General features: G+C 39.7%; 1 protein-coding gene across 5 annotated transcripts in view; it reads left to right on the top strand.

Moving 5' to 3' along the window:
- The window catches only part of Gng2 (G protein subunit gamma 2), a 116,048-nt gene that overhangs the window by 80,980 nt on the left and 16,789 nt on the right, over positions 1-18,279 (top strand). For all 5 annotated transcript variants that reach the window (XM_074067980.1, XM_074067982.1, XM_020179509.2 and 2 more), the window contains one exon: positions 12,865-12,980. In XM_074067980.1, coding sequence (XP_073924081.1) covers positions 12,894-12,980 — 87 coding nt within the window. In that variant the 5' untranslated portion in view covers positions 12,865-12,893. The remainder of the gene's footprint in view (positions 1-12,864; positions 12,981-18,279) is intronic.

Raw genomic sequence — 18,279 nt, 5'->3', positions numbered from 1 at the left:
AACACCACATAGCCTGCTGTTGCAAAATATTAGACATCCTTAGGTAAACCAAACCATTTCTATGGAAACTAACGTGTTATTTCTTTTTTGTTGCAACTCTGCTAGTTCATGGTCTGAACTAGCATTCAGCCATTTTTAATGGCTTCCATTAAAAATCCAGGATATACCAATAATTTTTCCTTGGAGTTCACAAAGCTCATTTTACCATTTCAGAATGTCAGCTTCCATTGATGGATACAAGCCTTTCCTTATCGAGGCTCAGATAAAAAACAAAAAGCTTACCTGTCATTTTAAAGTTGCAACACAGCCTATTCATTTGGTTCATTTTACAAAATCCATGAAATCCATGACTTTGGAGTCCACATTTCTCAAGGACTGTGTTTTTTGTCAAGATCGTGAAATACAGCTAGTCAGTGACCCTCTTTCCAGAGGAAGGCTGAATCTTGCAGAGGTTAATGTTTTTCAAAAACAGCAATTTACTGGAAAGCAGAGAGCTGTCATTTCAGATAATGGTTTCTGGCACCAGAGTTTTGCAAGGAAGCTGTGCTGTGTCTTCCTTTCCACCTACACAGCCAGCTGCCTCCCATGCTGATTTGAAGAAAGTCAGACTGGATTTTATCTTTCTGTTAAGTGGCAACTTCCTAGCAACACTGCACAGAAATACTAGAGTGGATGTCCAGTTGCTGTGTTGCTCCCTTGGTTTATTTATTTATTTATTTTCCGTCTTGGCCCAGTGGCCGATTTGGCTGTTCAGGGCTTTCATGGCGGTCTTCACTTGCGCCAGCTCTCCCTAAAGCTACAGAGCCATGGACAGTAAGAAATGGCTATTATGCTTGTGAAAGTGTCTCAACATGCACCATGGACTCAGATTAGGATCCGGCTGCTGCCTCTGAAAACAGAAATTGAGACGAGCTGAAAGAAAATCTTTCCCCAGGGAGATTGTTCAGCTACACCGTGCTCCCAGATGTGTGAACTTAATCTAAACCTCAGTTTCCTCACTCAGTTCCCCTGCGCTGACCTGAGGCTTAAATGAGATCATGCTTGAAAGCACTTGGTCCTGGCACAGGGCGAGCTCTTGGTCTACAAATTAATACTCACATTTGCATAAGTTCCTCATTCCCTGCAGAAAGAACAGAGCCTTTGGCCTGTAAAATCAAATTCCCAGAAATGAGAGCATTGAAAGGTGGAGAGGGAGAAAGGGAAAAGTGGAGGCTTTTGGAAAGCTCCGGGTTTGTTTTCATTTTTGTTTGTTTTGCAAATCCACCCTTCACCTCAGACACTGTGATGTCCAGCCCTTGACATTCTGGCCTCCTGTGGATTCCCTGTCTTCCTGTGCTTGATGCCTTTCACTGGTCCCCATCTAATCTCTCTCCCCTTTCTTGCTTTCCCTCTCTCCAGACACAAACCAGTGCCCCATAAGTCCAAAATCATTCTTTTTCTCTCTCTTGTTTTAATTAGCATGCAGTAATTGCACAAAGGGATTTCATTGTGGCATTTCCATACATGCATATAATGTACTTTGATCATATTTACCCCTCTATTTCTCATCCCCCTCTTTTTTTACAATCTTAATGGGCTTTAATATTCTATTTTTATACATGTGTATAATGTACTTCAATCACATTCACCTCTCTATCACCTTCTTCTTTTTCCCTCCCCCCTTCTGCTGTCTTCCTTTTACATCTGTGTAATTTTTTTAGGTCTGGATTTCACATATGAGAGAGAACATATGATATTTGTCTTTCTAAATCTGGCTTAGTTCACTTATCATGATGTTCTCCAGTTCTACCCATTTTCCTGCAAATGACATAATTTAGTTTTTCTTTTATAGCTGAATAAAACTCCATTGTATATAAATACCACATTTTCTTTATCCATCCATCTGTAGATGGGCACTTAGCTGACTCCATAGTTTGGCTATGATGAATAGTGCTGCTACAAACATGGGTGTGCAGGTGTCTCTATTGAGCGTTGACTTACATTCTTCAGATATATGCCCAGGAGTAACATAGCAGGATCATATGGCAGTTCTAGTTTGTAGTTTTTGAGCAACCTACATACTGATTTCCCTAGTGGTTAATCTACATTCCATGAGCAAGGGTTCTTTTTTTTTCCCTGTATCCTCATCAGCATTTGTTGTTGTTTTCTTTTTTTTTTTTAATTTTTATTGTTTTATTATTCATATGTGCATACAATGCTTGGGTCATTTCTCCCCCCTGCCCCCACCCCCTCCCTGTTGTTGTTTTCTTGATGATAGCCTTTCTGGCTGGAGCAATATGGACTCTCAATGTCGTTTTGACTTACATTTAGTTTATGACTAAGGATGCTGAACATTTCTTCATGTGTTTATTGGCCATTTGTACATCTACGTCTGCAGCCAAGTCATTGGTTGGAAGTCTTAATCACCTGCAGCCTTTCAGTTGAAATATTCTCAATGTTCAGGCAGGACTATGTGGTGGCAGGGACCATGAGTTATTTCTCACCACTGGACTAGAGGTACATCTTAGTGGCCAAATATTTGCACACATGCCCACAGAGCACTGGGTCTGATCTCCAGCACCACTCAGAGAGAAGAAAGCTAGCTGGAGTCTCTTGTAGCTCCTAGTGTACATCTTGGTGGTGTGTGTGGGCTGAGGGTGGGCTGGTCAAGTGTCGGTAGTCCACTTCACTTTAGAGGCGTTCCTTCTTTGTGTACCGGGAGCTGCAACTAGCTGAAAGGCACTTTACAGCCTTTGTACCATATAAGTTTCCATTTGCTCGACAGCACCCCTCCCACTGCCCGCCCCCCCCCACCAAGTTTGTGCCCCAAAGGCAGCAAGTATCCAACCTAGGAGTGTCCTCCCAGTGTGTTGGGGAGTGGGAGCAAACAGGACACTGAGTTCTGGACTGGAGATGGAATCTCCATCAGTGAATCAGGCACTCTGCCTGCCAGTCTCCAGTTCAGCCTTCTATGCCCTCTGCCTCCAAGCTCCTCCATGCCTGTTAGTGTGGACACATTTCCTGTACACTCGGCACTACCCAGTTTATTCTCACCTCATTTTTCATTCTCCATCTCAAACCTCCATGCTGCTGCTCAAAATTGAGCCAAGTTTAGGGCATGGCTCAAGTGGATTATAACCCAGATACTTGGGGCTTGAAAGTGTTGAGAGAAGCAGCAGAGCTACAGTAAATCTCTTAATTGATTTAAACTGTCCAAGGTTGCTGGAGGAACAAAAGAAATATTGTCTGCTGACTAGCAGAGATTGATGTGCTATTTTGGTACTTTTTTTTTCAGTACTGGGAGTTGAACTCAGATCATTGCATGTGCTAGGAAAGTGTTCTACCACTTGAGCCATTCCCCACAACCCTTTCATTATAATTTTGTTTTTGAAATATGTCTCACTATCTCTGCCCAGGCTGGCCTCAAACTCTAGATCCTCCTGTCTCTGCCTCCCAAGTAGTTGGAAATACAGGCATGTGACACCATGGCTAGCTACTATTTTGGCATTTTCAAGTCAAAGTGGAAAACTGGTAATAGAAAGAGATGTGAAACAAAAAGCTACCCTGAAGCCTGGCAATCTCAAATTTTAGTTATTTGAATCACATTGCAGCCACTATTTGTAAATGTTCTGATTGTGAAAACTCTTCATAGGAATGGATATTAACTGTACTCTTACATATAGTACTGTAAGTGTACTCTTACAACTGTATGCATAATCTAAGATTAGTATACATACTAATCTAATTGGTATATATTTAATATAAACAATTTGATGGTGTGCATATATCATTTGGCATTGCATAGTGATTAGCCTGATATATAAGCTAGCATTTTTTTTCTTTTTTGGCAGTACTGGGGCTGGAACTCAGGGCCCCATGCTTGCCAGGCAGGTGCTCTACTACTTGAGCCACTCTGACAGCCCTTTTTTTGTGTATTGGGTACTTTTGAGATAGGGTCTTGCAAACTACTTGCCCAGGGCTGGCTTCAAATCACTGTCCTCCTGATCTCTGCTTCCTGAGTAGTTAGGATTACATGTGTAAGCCACCAGTGCCCAGCAAGTTAGCGTTTTTATTAGTATGTATAATATAATCAATTTCATGATACTGTATTTACTTGCTGCTGAACAAATTAGAATAGGAATTTTTTTTTAAGCGAATGACAAAAATGCCCAAGCTAAACTTGGGTTATGGTATTAGCACTTAGCAAAGACATTTGTCCAGATAAGTGTGGAATCTCTAAAAAAATTCTAAATTGGAATATTTGGAATTAGTCCTGTAATTCAAAAGCAACCGATAATCAAACATCAATGATGTGACTGATAATGAGAATAATAAAGACGTTATCGAGTGAGGGGATCTTTATAAGCCTCTCACTTGTATTCTAGATCCAGAAATTGTTTGTTTTATTGCCAGTGCAATACAAGTAGGTACACACAACCAATAAATCAAAACCACCCCTCAGCACCTACTGCAAGTATCAAAGCACATTGCTGAGAAACACACAGCTGTAATTACAGTTAAAGGTCCTAGGGAAGTCTAAGAGTTTTAAAAACACCATTAAAGGATGAAAAGAATGGAATCCTCCACAATTAATCTACACTCTAAGGCAAAGACCCCATTATCCAAACATTTATTTATCTTCATGCCACAGAAATAAGGGGTTGTGTGTTTTACCACAAAGCTTAAATGACAGCAAAATGTGTGGTTTCTTAACAGAAAAGTTCCTCCTGAAGAAAAGTAAAATCCTGACTATATTTTTAGAAAAAGAAATCTCATTTATTGGATATTATTCCATAACAGGTCTATTTTTCATGTTGTTTGGGTGTGGGGGGGCTCTCATCAGTTTAATAGAATAAACTGCCTTCTGTATTTTTCTTCTTGGGTTTGGAATTCACATGGGATAATGAAGACATTCTTGCATAATTCCATCAGTCTCTCACTTATAATCTCTATAATTGTTCTAGGGATTTTTGTTATTGTATTTTTTTTTAGCTTGTTGGCAAATATCATCCAGCATAACCTCATTCTATAGTACATTTGCACAAAAGAGACTCTGTTCTATTTTAAATGAGCAGAGACCAAGTATCCATAAAGTATAATAATACAAATGAGAATTATGAGCACTTAACACTTATTCATCACTGGAAAGGTAATAGGAATGATAAAATGTAAGACTATAAAAGCCAAGGCTATTAAACCTTTCTGCATGGAGTATTTTCTTTAAGCAGCTTTTTCATGTATGACTTTGTGGCTTTTTCAGGGGTGTCCTTCCATATTTCTCACTGAGGGCACTGGGAATTTGGAACAGTAAAATTCATCGTTGCCTGGTGTGGTGAAGAGCATTAGCACGTGCACCTCTGCACACTAAATCCCAATTGTAACCCCATTTATATCATAACCCAAACTACTCCCACACATGTCCAAGTGCCTCCTAAGAAGCAAGACCTCCCCAGGTTGGGTATCTCTGCCAGTGAGTCAAGTGTGGGGCATGAAGAGAAGGTTGAATCCTGTTTGAAATTGTCAGAGGGTAGGTTACTAGAATTTTTTAAAAAGAGATTTTGGCTATAGAATTCTGGAAAGATAAGCTTTCAACATTATAATTTTCTGATTGAAATTCAGAGAATGTAACCACCCACATTCCTGCCATATCTTGGTGGCCAGGTGACCCAGTTCTTGGCAGCTGCTACCAATTGCTATGCTTAGGACTGCTTGCTGGACCAAAGAAAGCCACTCTATCATGTCCAACCTTTGGCCATCACCTCAGCTGACTCCCAGAAACGTTCTCATATCCAGAAGTAGTTTCTGGAATCTGGAGTTTCCCTTCCCCTTTCCTACCCCCCCAAAAAAACCTTTGAGTATGACTCTATTTACCTCTGCCCTACCAACTTCTAGAAGAGATATTATGCACTGCTGAGCACATCTGTGGAGCAGTTGTCTGAGGGCTCCAAGGCCGTACTGCAAAACTTCAGTGCATCATAGGTCGTAGTGCCTCACCAAAGATTAAGCTGATGGGGTCACAGGGAGGCAGGATACAGAAGTGAATGACCCTGTCTTTTTAACTAAAAGATTTTTTGTCATTTGTTTCTAGAGGTATGTACATTTTGAAGCTTTGTGTACATGATCTTCTCTGCAGAATTTTACTTTTTTTTTTTTAGAGCTGTTTCAGTGGTTAGTGGATTCAAACCATTTCCTTCCCTCTTAAAAAGAATTAGTTCTGTCCAATTTCAGTAGCATGCAAGATGAAACAGGAACATTAGCAGAGGATATCTGATGTCTGTGCTTCCTGTTGAAAATGCTTACACATCTGTTGGCGCTCTGTTAACCCTTTTTCTTGATCCCATTATGCTCACAAGTTACAACACCTATTCCTTAGCCTCCCTTCTCATTATATGCAATTGCTGTCAACTCAAGTAGGGGTGACATGCAAAAGCTTTCACCATCTTCATTAAGAATCAGTGGTGTAGCACTTCTATACACAAACAATGAAAAATCTGAAGAGGAAATTAAGAAAAGCATTGTGATGGGAGTGTAGCTCTTCTGGTAGAGTGTCTGCCTAGCAAGTACAAGGCCCTGAGTTCAAACCACAGTACTGCAAAAAGAAAAGAATTGTATTATAAGAGTATAAAAAAGAATAAAAATACTTAATTGATTTCACCAAGGAGAGAAAACACTTGTACAATGAAAATTAACAAACATTGCTGAAAGAAAATCAATAAATGGAAAGATATACCACGTTCATGGATTAGAAGTGCTAACCAAACAAATTACATATTCAATACCTATAAAAATTCCAACAATGTTTTTGGCAGACATAGAAAAATACATCCTAATATTCAGATGAAATCTCAAGGAAGCCCAAATATCCAAAACAACCTTGAAAAAGAATAAATTAGAGGACTTTTTATTTCAAAACTTAGTACAAAACTATGGTAATCAAAGCAATATGGTATAAGTATAAAGGCAAACCAATGGAACAGAATAGGGATCCCAGAAATAACCCTTACATATATGGTCAAATGATTTTGACAAGGGTGCCACACTCATGTATCTTTTTTTTTTTTTTTTTTTTTGGTGGTACTGGGGTTTGAACTCAGGACCTTATACTTGCTAGGCAGGCACGCTACCACTTGAGCCACTCTGCCAGCTTTTTTTTTATGTTGGGTATTTTCAAGACAGGGTCTCAAAAAACTATTCTCAGGGGCTGGCTTCCAACCATGATCCCCAAATCTCTGCCTCCTGAGTAGTTAAGATTATATGTGTGAGCCACTGGCTCCTGGCTAAGATCATGTATCTTACTTGGTTCAGTCTGCTATAAGAAAAATATCATGAGATGAGTGGCCTAAAGAACAACAACAAAAAGTTTCTCACAGTTCTGAAGTGTAGAAGTCCAAGATTCATGTGCCACCATTGGCAGGTTCTGGCAAGGGGCCTCTTCCTAGTTTGCAGATAGTGATCTTTTCACTGTTTGCTCGCATGACTGACGGAAAGGTGGAGAGTATCTATATTCTGCTTCTTTTTTGGACACTAATTACACTCAGAAGGCCTTCACCTTCATGATCTAATTATCTCCAAAGTCCTCCTACTAAATACTATCACACTGGGGACTAGGTTTCAACATATGAATTTAGAGGAAGGAACAAAAAACTAGTTCATAATTCAATGAGGGAAAAGACATTCTTTCCAACAATTAGATACCCTGGACACCATGAACAAAAATTAACTCAAATGGATTGAAGAGGGTTGAGATATAGCTCAATGGTAGAATGAGGCTATGGGTTCAATATCTAATACCTCCTTCCCAGACAAACACACAAAAAGGACCTAAATGTAAGAGCTAAAACTATAAAACTCTTAGAAGAAAACAAAGAACAAAAACTTCACAACATTGAATTTGGTAATGATTGCTTGTATATGATTCCAAAGAAAGACATAGGCAACAACAGCCAATATACAAATTCTATAAAAAGTTTAAACTTTTGTATATCAAACTATAGTAACAAAAGAGAAAAAAGGCAGTCAACATAATGAGATAAAATATTTGCAAATCATTTATCTGATGAGAGGTTAATATCCTAAATATATAGAGAATTTCTAAACTTCAACATCAAAAACCCAATTGAAACATAGGCAATGAAGATTGGTTGCAGTGGCTCACGTCTACAATCATAGCTACTTGGAAGGCAAAGATTGAGAGGATCATGCCTCAAGGCCAACCCAGGCAAAAGTCCATGAGACTCCGTATCAACCGATAACTGAGCAGGGTAGCACTATATGAAAAGCTGAGATCAGGAGGATAACTGTTCTAGACCAACCTGGGCAAAAAATTCATAAGACCCTCTCTCCACAGAAAAAGCTGAGCATGGTGGCACATGCCTGCCATCCCAGCTTCCAGTGGGAAGCATAAATAGGAGGATCACAATACAGGCCTGTCCAGGACACTATCTCTAAAATAACCAAAGCAAAAAGAGCTGGAGGTGTGGCTTAAGTGGTAGAGCACCTACCTAGCAAGCACCAAGCCCTGAGTTCAAACCCCAGTACCACCAGAAAACAAAACAAAACAAAAGACAATGGACTTCAATAGGCATTCCTCCAAAGAATAGCTAATAAACACACGAACAGATATTCAACATCACTAATCATTAGGGAAATGCAAATCAAAACCACAATGAGATAACACTTCACACCCATTACGATGACTGCTAGTATTAAAACAAAACAGAAAATAACAAGTGTTGATGAAAATATAAAGGAATTAGAAACTTTGTGCACTGTTGGTGGGAATATAAAATGGTACATCATAGCATAGCAGTTCCTCAAAATAATTTAAAAGAATTTTTTCATATGATCTAGCAATTCCCCTCTGGGTATATACCCAAAGAAGTGGAAAGCAGGGTCTTGAAGATCTGTTTGGAAATCCATGTTCACAGCAGCCATTTCACAGTAGCCAAAATGTGGAAGCAACCAACATGTCCATAAATGAATGGATTCTTTACATGTGATATATGTAGACAATGAGTATCATTCAACCTTAAAAAAAATAGTCTAACATGCTGCATCATAGATAAACCTGTTCTATGTTAAACAAGCCAGTCACAAAAAGACACATGGTACATGATTCCACTTATAAGAGGCATAACATAAGGGAGTCACAATCAGAGATAGAAAGTAGAATAGAGGTTGTCAGGGGCTGATGGGAGGGGAGAATGAGAAGTCATTGTTTAATAGGTGTAGCATTTCACTTTTACAAAATAAAGGAGTTCTGGAGATGAATGATGATGATGGTTACACAACAGTATAAATGTTTGTGTGTGTGTGTGTGTGTGTGTGTGTGTGTGAGAGAGAGAGAGAGAGAGAGAGAGAGAGAGAGATGAGATGCATTGTCCAAACCTCAAGCTTAGAAAATAGGCTAACTTTTTCTTAGTTACCACACTTAGACATGAGAACAGCTTTTCTCCTCTTCTTCTCACATTGTTTGTTGTTGTTTGTTCTGTTTTGTTTTGCAGTATTTGGCTTTAATAGGATTTGAACAAACCAAAGTAAGCAGAAATAGAAGCATATCACATGGTGTTTCAGGAAATAGCTGGAAGCATGGCCACATACATGTTGTCTTCTATAACATTTACAAAGCCACTTGCTTTTAGGACACCATGGGTTTAACATTTAGGGGTCCAAGTGTTCCTTTCTTGACCTTCAAATTTTGCATTTCATGTACTGTCTTAAACCAGAAGCCCAAAGGCTGTGTTTGTTCTTCACTCAAGTCCGTCTAGGCTTCAAATGTGTTCTCTCCAGCTTTTCTAATCACTTGTTCCTTCCCTTCTCTTTCCTCCTCTCAACTCCCCATCTCCCTTCCCCTTCCCTGTTTGTGCAGAGACCTCCTTCCATGGCAGCAAAATAATCGACTCCCCCTCCAAAGTTGGTCATGTCCCAGTTCCCAGAACCTGAAACTATATTATATTACATGGCAAAGGGGAATTCAGGTTGCAGGTAGAATTAAGGTTGCTAATCAGCTGACCTAAAGAGAGAAATGTTATCCTGGGTTATCTGGATGGTCCCAGTGTTGTTACAAGGATCTGTAAGAGAGGAAAGGGATGGGCAGAAGAGGAATCAGAATCACAGGGAGATGTGCTTCAGAGGAAGTCAAAGTGACATGATATGAAGATTCAACTCACCTTTGTTAGCTTTGAAAAAGCTTCTGGAAGCTGAAGAAAAGGAAACTTTCTACTGAGACCCTTTTGAGGCTTCTGATCTCCAGAAGTACAGGATAAATGTTGGTGAAGTCACTAGATTTGTAGTAATATGTTACAAAAGCAATAGAAACAGTATACTACTCAGTCTCCTCAGGACACCATAGTTTTCTCCAGGGAGCATGAAAATGCATTAAGACATAGACTTTCCTGGATAGTCAAGTGAAAATAACAGGACATTTAATCAGTTAATAGCAGGTCTGTTGACTGGTGACAGAGAAACTCTTAATAATGGTGCTGGAAGCAACATGGACATTTCTTTCTCCCTCACATAAAAGATGGACAGTCCACAGCCAGCATGGTGGGTCTCCACACAGTCATTAAGGATGCAGCTCTTTCCTGCTTGCCCTAGAATACTCAAGATGGTCAGCCACAGGAGGAAGGGGAGGCAAGCACACTTCTGCCTGTAATCTCACTGGCCAAAACTTAGTCAGCTAACTTTATCTAGCTGCAAGGGAGGCTGGAGAATGTATCTTTCAGCAGACTATACCCAAGTAAGGTCCAGGGTGCTTGTGATCTCTGTTAAAAAGGGGGAAAAATGTCATTAGTAATGAAGAAGAGAGGAAGGGGTATTGGGAGGCAAATTGTGATCTCTATTTTAAGTTACTGAATAATCTGGTTTAGATTCAAAGTCACAAAAGTAGTGGCCAGACTCCCACACCTCCCTTAGGCCCAAGGAGGATTCCATAATTCTGTGATTGTCTGCATTCTAGTGTGATGAATGTATTCAAGTTTGACAGAAACATTAGCTTCACTGAACCTATAGATCACTGAGCCTATAGATCATGGTTGCTTCCGACTGTGTGTGAAGGAAGGAGTAGGCTATCCTACTAGATGTCAATACTCCATCTTGACCCAATGAAGTACGGCTAGGCTGTTAGAGGTTTGATTGTGGGCATATAATTTCCCTGTGGGGCTGCAATGATTTAGGTCCCTAACCTTGTCAATGAAATTGTGTTTCTTTTTTTTTTTTTTTTTGTTTTCACATGCAGTTCTCCTTCCCTTAATCTTCAAGTATATGGAAGTTCAGTTTGGAGATCTTTGTGGCTTCAAAAATCCCTTCAGTCTTCGCTCTCACTGTGTTGTCTCCAAATCCTTTGAAACGAAGTGGAGGGAATAGTTAATTATCTTCCAATTTATGCTGCAAATACTGTGGGGTGGCTCATTTTGCATTGTTCATTATAAAGTAACACTCTCTATGCAGGGACTTTACAAACAATTATACATAATTTTTTCTTTTGTCTTGGAGAATTATATATCAAGAAATAAGTATGAAAGAACATAATTTATAGACTTCTGCACTTGTGGTAATTAATACAAAAATTGTTTCTTGATTTTAGGGAGTAAGTAAAACTATGTATAAATTTTATTGTAGTCATTCTTCCTTCCCAAGGTTTTCTGTGTCCTCTTTCCTTTTGAGACAGGTAACCTGATCCTGGTCCAATTCCAGATAAAGAAGATTTCCCAAAGCTAGCAAAAGTCACAGCTTTTAAAATAACATCTTTAGAACAAGATTCGACTAGTGTTGATGGAAGCAGTGTTTAATGTTCCTCATTCCTCAGGTCATGCACTCTAGTTAAATTGAAGCTCTCAGACATTGCTTCACTATTGGATGTCAGTGACCTCCAGGACCAATTTACACAGATGGTCCTGAAATAGCATTTGACTCCCTTGACATGGAGCAGGATCCAATCAGAATATGGGGGAAATGGGCACTGAAAATAAAATAGGATACTTTTCAAGACAAAGAAATGAGATGATGGGTCAAGAAAGGATTAGAAGAGAAATAAAATTGGGATAGGACTTGTAGGGGTGGGGGCACAGGAGGGGACCAAGATTGGCAAGATATAGCAAAGAGACCTTCTCATGATCTTTGTAGGTGCAGAACTCCACTTGCAAAACACGTATATTCCATTTCCAAAGAGTAAGTCTTTTGTGCTTAATTTAGGAAAACACTAGTAAACTAACTGATGTACTTAACAATTTAGACATGGTACTCCCTCCCCATTGACATCACAGTTGTTCCTGAAAAATTGTGAGCAAAGCAGAGTTTTGAATAGAGCCACATTTCAAGTAGAATGGGAGGAATGGCTCTTCACAGCAATGCTGGATTAAGTGACACTGAAAAAGCCAACCCTCTTGTTCAATGCCTCTGCAGTATAACAGAATGAGGTGGTCACAATTAACTAACAGGGTGGGGCCTGAGCCTATAAGGAGAACATTGAAAGTAGTGTCATAACTATGGAATTTACCATCTGTCCCTCTGCTCACTCCTCCCTCCTCATCCTGTGAAGAAACCTAGCCCAGCATCTGACAGCAGTAACACCTAATAAACTAGAGCAACCACAAGTGTACTAATGCACACCATCACCCTTACTGTTTTGAATTTATTTTATAAATTAAGATAATGTGAATAGCTTGTTTTCTTAATGTGGCAGCACATATTATTCTACCTAATTTGGTAAATGTTCATTTAAACCTCATCTTCTACTCTGCCTGTCAATCAAATGTGGCTCTAAGTGGGATGCAGAAGCCAGACCTGTCTGCAATCAGTGTTTTATGATCCACCAGTTGCAAAAAAATTGCACATTGGGCAGCTCATGGATTCTGATATAGCCTTCCTCTCTGTTTTCTTTCCTAGAGTGTCTGAAAAATCCACCCAGCACTCCAATGGCCAGCAACAACACCGCCAGCATAGCACAAGCCAGGAAGCTGGTAGAGCAGCTTAAGATGGAAGCCAACATCGATAGGATAAAGGTGAGGACAACAGAACCCCAGAAGCTCACCTAGCTTCATTGTAAAAAGCATGAATTGCAGCCATCTGTCGTTAGACTGCTTTCCACAGAGAGGGATGAGATCAGAAATGACAGGAGAGAATCTTCATGATTAGGCTACTGTTTGTTTCTCTAGCGTGTCTTTGCCTTCTGTGGGTCTCTCCAGAATAAAATGATATCATTTATGATATCCAGATATCATTTAATCTGAAGTTAAAGCTGGTTCTCCATGTTGAATTAAAGGCAAACAAAAGAGGCAAAGCAAAAGAAGCAAAACAAAAGTTCATGGCTGAATTCTGACCAAGGGAGGGGGAGAACACATAAGACCCATCAGTCTACTAGGTCACCTCCCTGCCCTTACAGAGAGAAAAATCATTTGGGATTTTCTATCCTTGTTGGGTTCTAAGGTTAAATGTGTATCTTTCATGTCTAACCCTTTTATTCACCATTACAAATTATTTTGTCTTCTTTATACCTCATTAGGTTTTATTTTCTTCAAAACATAAAAGTCACACTTGGTTTCCCTAAGAAGTCAAACAATATAGAGTTTTAAAGCTAATAGTAAGCTTCCTTCTTCTCTTCCTTTCACTTCCTAGACATAACCTGTCAGCTTTGCCGTAAATTAGTGCTAATGCATATTGAACCAAGACTTTAATCCAAACCCTTTGTTGGCAGATTTTGAATGTGACATTGGCCCCCCAGTGTCGTTACGAATAGACAGCTATTATAGGGCGGTAAGATGAATTTTTGTCAGTCATCACAACTTTATGGAAAGGTTTTTTGGACAGGAACTGAGAAATATCTTTCATCGTACTAAAATAAAACTAGAACACTTTTCCATGTGCCTTTTTAAAATTAGTGTATCTTTCCTACTTTCTCCCTCTACACCTTGCTCAGCAACCTGGGTGATCCAGCCAGCCCTGGCAGTATGCAGAAGGCAATAAACTATGGCTCATGAACCAAATCCAACCACTGCCTATTTTTGTACATAAAGTATAACTGGAACACAGTTACACTCACTCATTTACATATTGTCTGTGGCTTTGTTCACACTACATCAGCAGAGTAGAGTTGTAACACAGATGCACATAGCTGAAAAACCTAGAATGTTTACTATCTGGTCCTTGGTCTAGAGCACTGGTTCTTAGCACAATTGCATGTTCACACCACCCAGAGGGTTCTATAAAAGGACCAGTTCTCAAACCAATTAAATTAGAATGTCTTGGGGGGTATGAGCCAGGCATCAGTATTTTTTTTTTTAAATATTCAGTTAATTCCAGTGTATAGCCAAAGTCAAGAACTGCTGTCCCAGGGCAAGGGGTCTGATCCTTCCAGCTGTCATCAGGGATGTCCTGGATAGTGAAGAGAGAGCTCCTCTCCCTCCAGAAATAAGCCAGGCCAAATATCCAGGGACATTTTTCTTTCCTAAACCTCCTTTGTAAAATTTGACTCTTGGGCCATGAGATAATCAGCTCCTGGTCTTTCAACAGCTTTAATTCTTCTTTATTAGTGACTGAGATAAAGAGCCCTTACCATGTGCCTTGCTGCTTTGCAGCTTTTGCTTCTCTTCCTTTTTCTGGCTCCTCTTTTTAATTTCCTTGCTGAAAAAGTACAGTGATAGGTGGGCCTAACTGACTGCTGAAAGAGATGAGGTGGCTCAAGGACTATACTATCAGAAAGGGACATCCAGTTCTTCTGTGGGGGAAGGAGGGCTCTACCAATGAGTCTTCTGGAAAATTCCTCTTTGTCTCTCAGGGTGTCCCAACTGAGATAAAGTTCGTAAAGCTCTTTTGTGTTTGGCATCTTCTGTTACCTTGTGTTTGCCTCTCTGGCACTGTTCCTGAAAGAGAAGGATGAAAACTGACAGGAGGAGGAGGAGAGCTGAAATGTTTCTTTCTGTCCTAGTTCAAGCAGTCATCATCTGTCACCTGAATTACTGACTGCAGGGGGTTCCTACCTGATCTCCACAGTCCCATCTCAACCCATCTCCATCCCTCCTATCAATTTTCTCTCACAATGCTGCCAAAGAAAACTTTCCAAAAGAAAATCTCATGCCAAGTACCAGTGGCTTACACCTGTAATCTTAGCTACTTGACTGAGATAGGGGAGGCTACGGTTCAAGGCCAGCCTAGTCAAACAGTTCATAAGACCCTATCTCCAAAATAGCCAGGGCAAAATGGACTGGAGGTGTGGCTCAAGTGGTAGAGCGCCTGCTTTGTGAACGCCTGCTTTGCAAATGTGAAGCCCTGAGTTCAAACCCCAGTCCCACCAAAATAATAATGATAATAATAATAATAATAATAATAAAGAAAATCTCACCATGATTCCCCATCACCTGTACGGTAACATTCAAACTCTTTAGCAGAGTCTATAAAGTTCCTCTGGCCCCTGCCCGTCTCTCCAGTTTTATCCCTTTCCTCTCATCCACACATGATACTGAAGCACCTTAATTCCCTTGATGAGAATGTCAAATACCTAGAACAGTCTCTCGCCTTCATTTCTCTACCTTTCTGTTTAACTAACACTTAACTGCATTGACTCCTTGAAGACCCAGACCAAACATTAGGTCCTTTAAGAAGCTTTCCTAAATTTTACTAAATTTATGGCTAGTTTTTTTTCCTATTTGTTCAGTTACGGATTCATTCATTTATCCAATAGATATTTTATTGAAATTTGTCTGTGTTGCTGGACTTGTTAGCTTCTAGAGTTATAGAGTTAAATAAATACATGATTATTGTTCTCAAAGATCTGTAGTCTAGTAAAAAGTTACAAAAAATATGAACAAGACCTATTATGGACACAAACGAAATATCCAGGAAGCAGAATTACCAAATGACATCGGATTGCCCTTTGAAGAGACACAAATAAATCACTACGAAAAGACCAAGCACTAGCACTGAGCCACTGCCTTCTTCCTAAGCGATCTGCCTAGATGGTCACATCTCTGACCTCACCTTGTTGGAAATACAGCAGTAGCCTGTACTTCAGCATTTGTTTCTCATCTCAGAGCCAGACCCACATGCATGGTGAAGTGACAGATTATTTTTAGTTTAGCTGTTAGATAAAACTGTGATTGTGTTGACACAGTTGTCAGCTAGCTGGCTAGTTAGTTGAGAGCTTGGTTATCTGCCTTGAGGAGTCCCTTCAAGGCCTCTGAGCATCCTGGCTTCTCCACCTACTTTCTTCACGTGATCCCTTCAGCAGGAGGGCGCTTCTTTCTGAAATGCCAAGCTTCTGACTTTCTAGTTAGGTAGTGACCTCTTCAAGCAATAGTTTTGTGTACATCTGGCAGAACCTACTGCAGCTAAATAAGAGGAGATGGGGTTCAGCTGGCACTGGAGCCATTGAGGGTCTCTTAAGCAAGGGAGTGACCTTATCCCTCAGGTGATATCCAGGCTGCTCTGCTGGATCTGAATAACACTTTTGGAGTTTTTTATTATTATTATTCTTTGGCAGTACTAGAGTTTAAACTCAGAGCCTCACACTTGCTAGGTAGGTGTTCTACCACCTGAGCCACTCTGCCAGTCCTTTGTTTTGTTTTTGAACTTTCCTGTTTTCTGTCCCTTTGCATCACAGGTCCTGGGAGATTTGGGCAAATGAAGCCATTATCTGTTCACAAGCCCCAGGCATATATAAATTATACTCTAAGACTTTCCATATTTCTTTGTTAGTATTTCATTCAAGAAAAGAGTTAAGAGAAAGGAAAGGAAAATGGGAAGAGAAACCAAGGGGAGGGGTTGAAGGGTTGTGAACTGCAATGCTTAGATTTATGAAACAACAAAATACACTAATGCTGAAAATGATGAAATAAAAGAAAGTTTGCCCTTATGACACTAGCAGAAGGAACATGTACAAAATTAGAGAATAGCAAGGCTTCAGTAAATATCTTTATTTATTGCTATATTAGGACTCTTTGGGTATCTAATAACAGACCTGAAGGAAGCTAGCTTAAGCAGAAAGAAGTGGTCAATTATAAAAGACACAGAATGTCTGAGAATCCAAGAGCAGAAATGGACTGGGTAAGCAGTGGAAGGAAGAACTGAAGGCCCCTTGGGAATTCTGAATGCTCTATCTCTGCTTCTCTATGTATCTGCTGCTTTCTTTTCCTGGGAAGAATGGATTTCTCAGCTGACTGGTCCATGCAGCAGACACAAGATGGCTGCCCTTGGCTCCTAGTAACACTCCCAGTTCCAGCTGGATGAAGAAAGATTCAGTCGATTCCTTTCTGTCTCAATTCCATAGTTGTAGAGTGACTTGTCTGTTCTAGCAAAAATGAGATGTCTCCAATTTCAATCCACTGACATTAGAATTGAGCCCCATTATATAATCATGGCTCCTAGGTATTAGCCCCCTCATATGGATAGGAAAGGAGCCAGGAACTATTGTAAGCTGGAAAGATGCTTTTTGACAGAAGTTACTGTCAGTATTCAGAAAAAAAAAAAAGTATCTGTAAGAGCAAAAGAAAGTCATAGCTAAGCACATGGATGAAGTGACTGCTTCTTAGCTAATTGGGTATTCTATAAATTGACCCCACTTGAAAATTTCAAACTTCCTCATTTCTCCCAAATATTTCCAACAGACCTTTTCAACTGGTTCTTCTTACTGCTCCACTAATATGTTATAAAAATTCCTACTTCTCTGATTCTTGCCTTTATTTTTTGCCTGTCCAAATCTTATTTCCCTCATTAGGGGTCAGCTCAAATCTCTTCTTGTTCATGAATTTCTTTTTCTATTCTAGCCAAATTTATTAATTAATTTCACCTTCATCAATAAACTTTCCACTGGCAGAGTGGCTCAAATGGTAGAGCACTTGCCTAGCAAACATGATGCCCTCTTTTAAACCCCAGGACTGCCAAAAAATAAATTAACTTTTCCATCTATTTTGCATAGCCCTTAAAATCAAAGGCCATGTTGCCTACTTTGCATGATGCTGGAGAGTAACGTGTTCAGTAAATACTTTCTCTTTAGTAGATACCTTAAAGTTTGTGTATGAAAAGTGTCACATGACAAGACATCAAAAATATATGCTCCCCATGAAATTCCAAGTTAATTTATAGATTTGAAGAGTCTAGCATGAATGTAATTAGCTAAATAAAATTTGGGTAATAGAAAAGAATTCAAATGTAATACAAGAGCTGGTGAAATGGTTCAAGCAATAAGAGTGCATACCTGGTAAGTGTGAGGCCCTGAGTCCAAACTCTACTGCCAAAAAAAAAAAAAAGTTACATAAACAAATGTAACACAAAAAAAAGAAGGATGGAGCCCACCATTTTAAGAAAGGT

The sequence above is a fragment of the Castor canadensis genome, chromosome 3 (genome assembly GCF_047511655.1).
Source record: "Castor canadensis chromosome 3, mCasCan1.hap1v2, whole genome shotgun sequence".
NCBI lineage: Eukaryota > Metazoa > Chordata > Mammalia > Rodentia > Castoridae > Castor > Castor canadensis.
The sequence above is the reverse complement of the archived record's forward strand: the minus strand, read 5'-3'. Positions and strand labels throughout refer to the sequence as shown.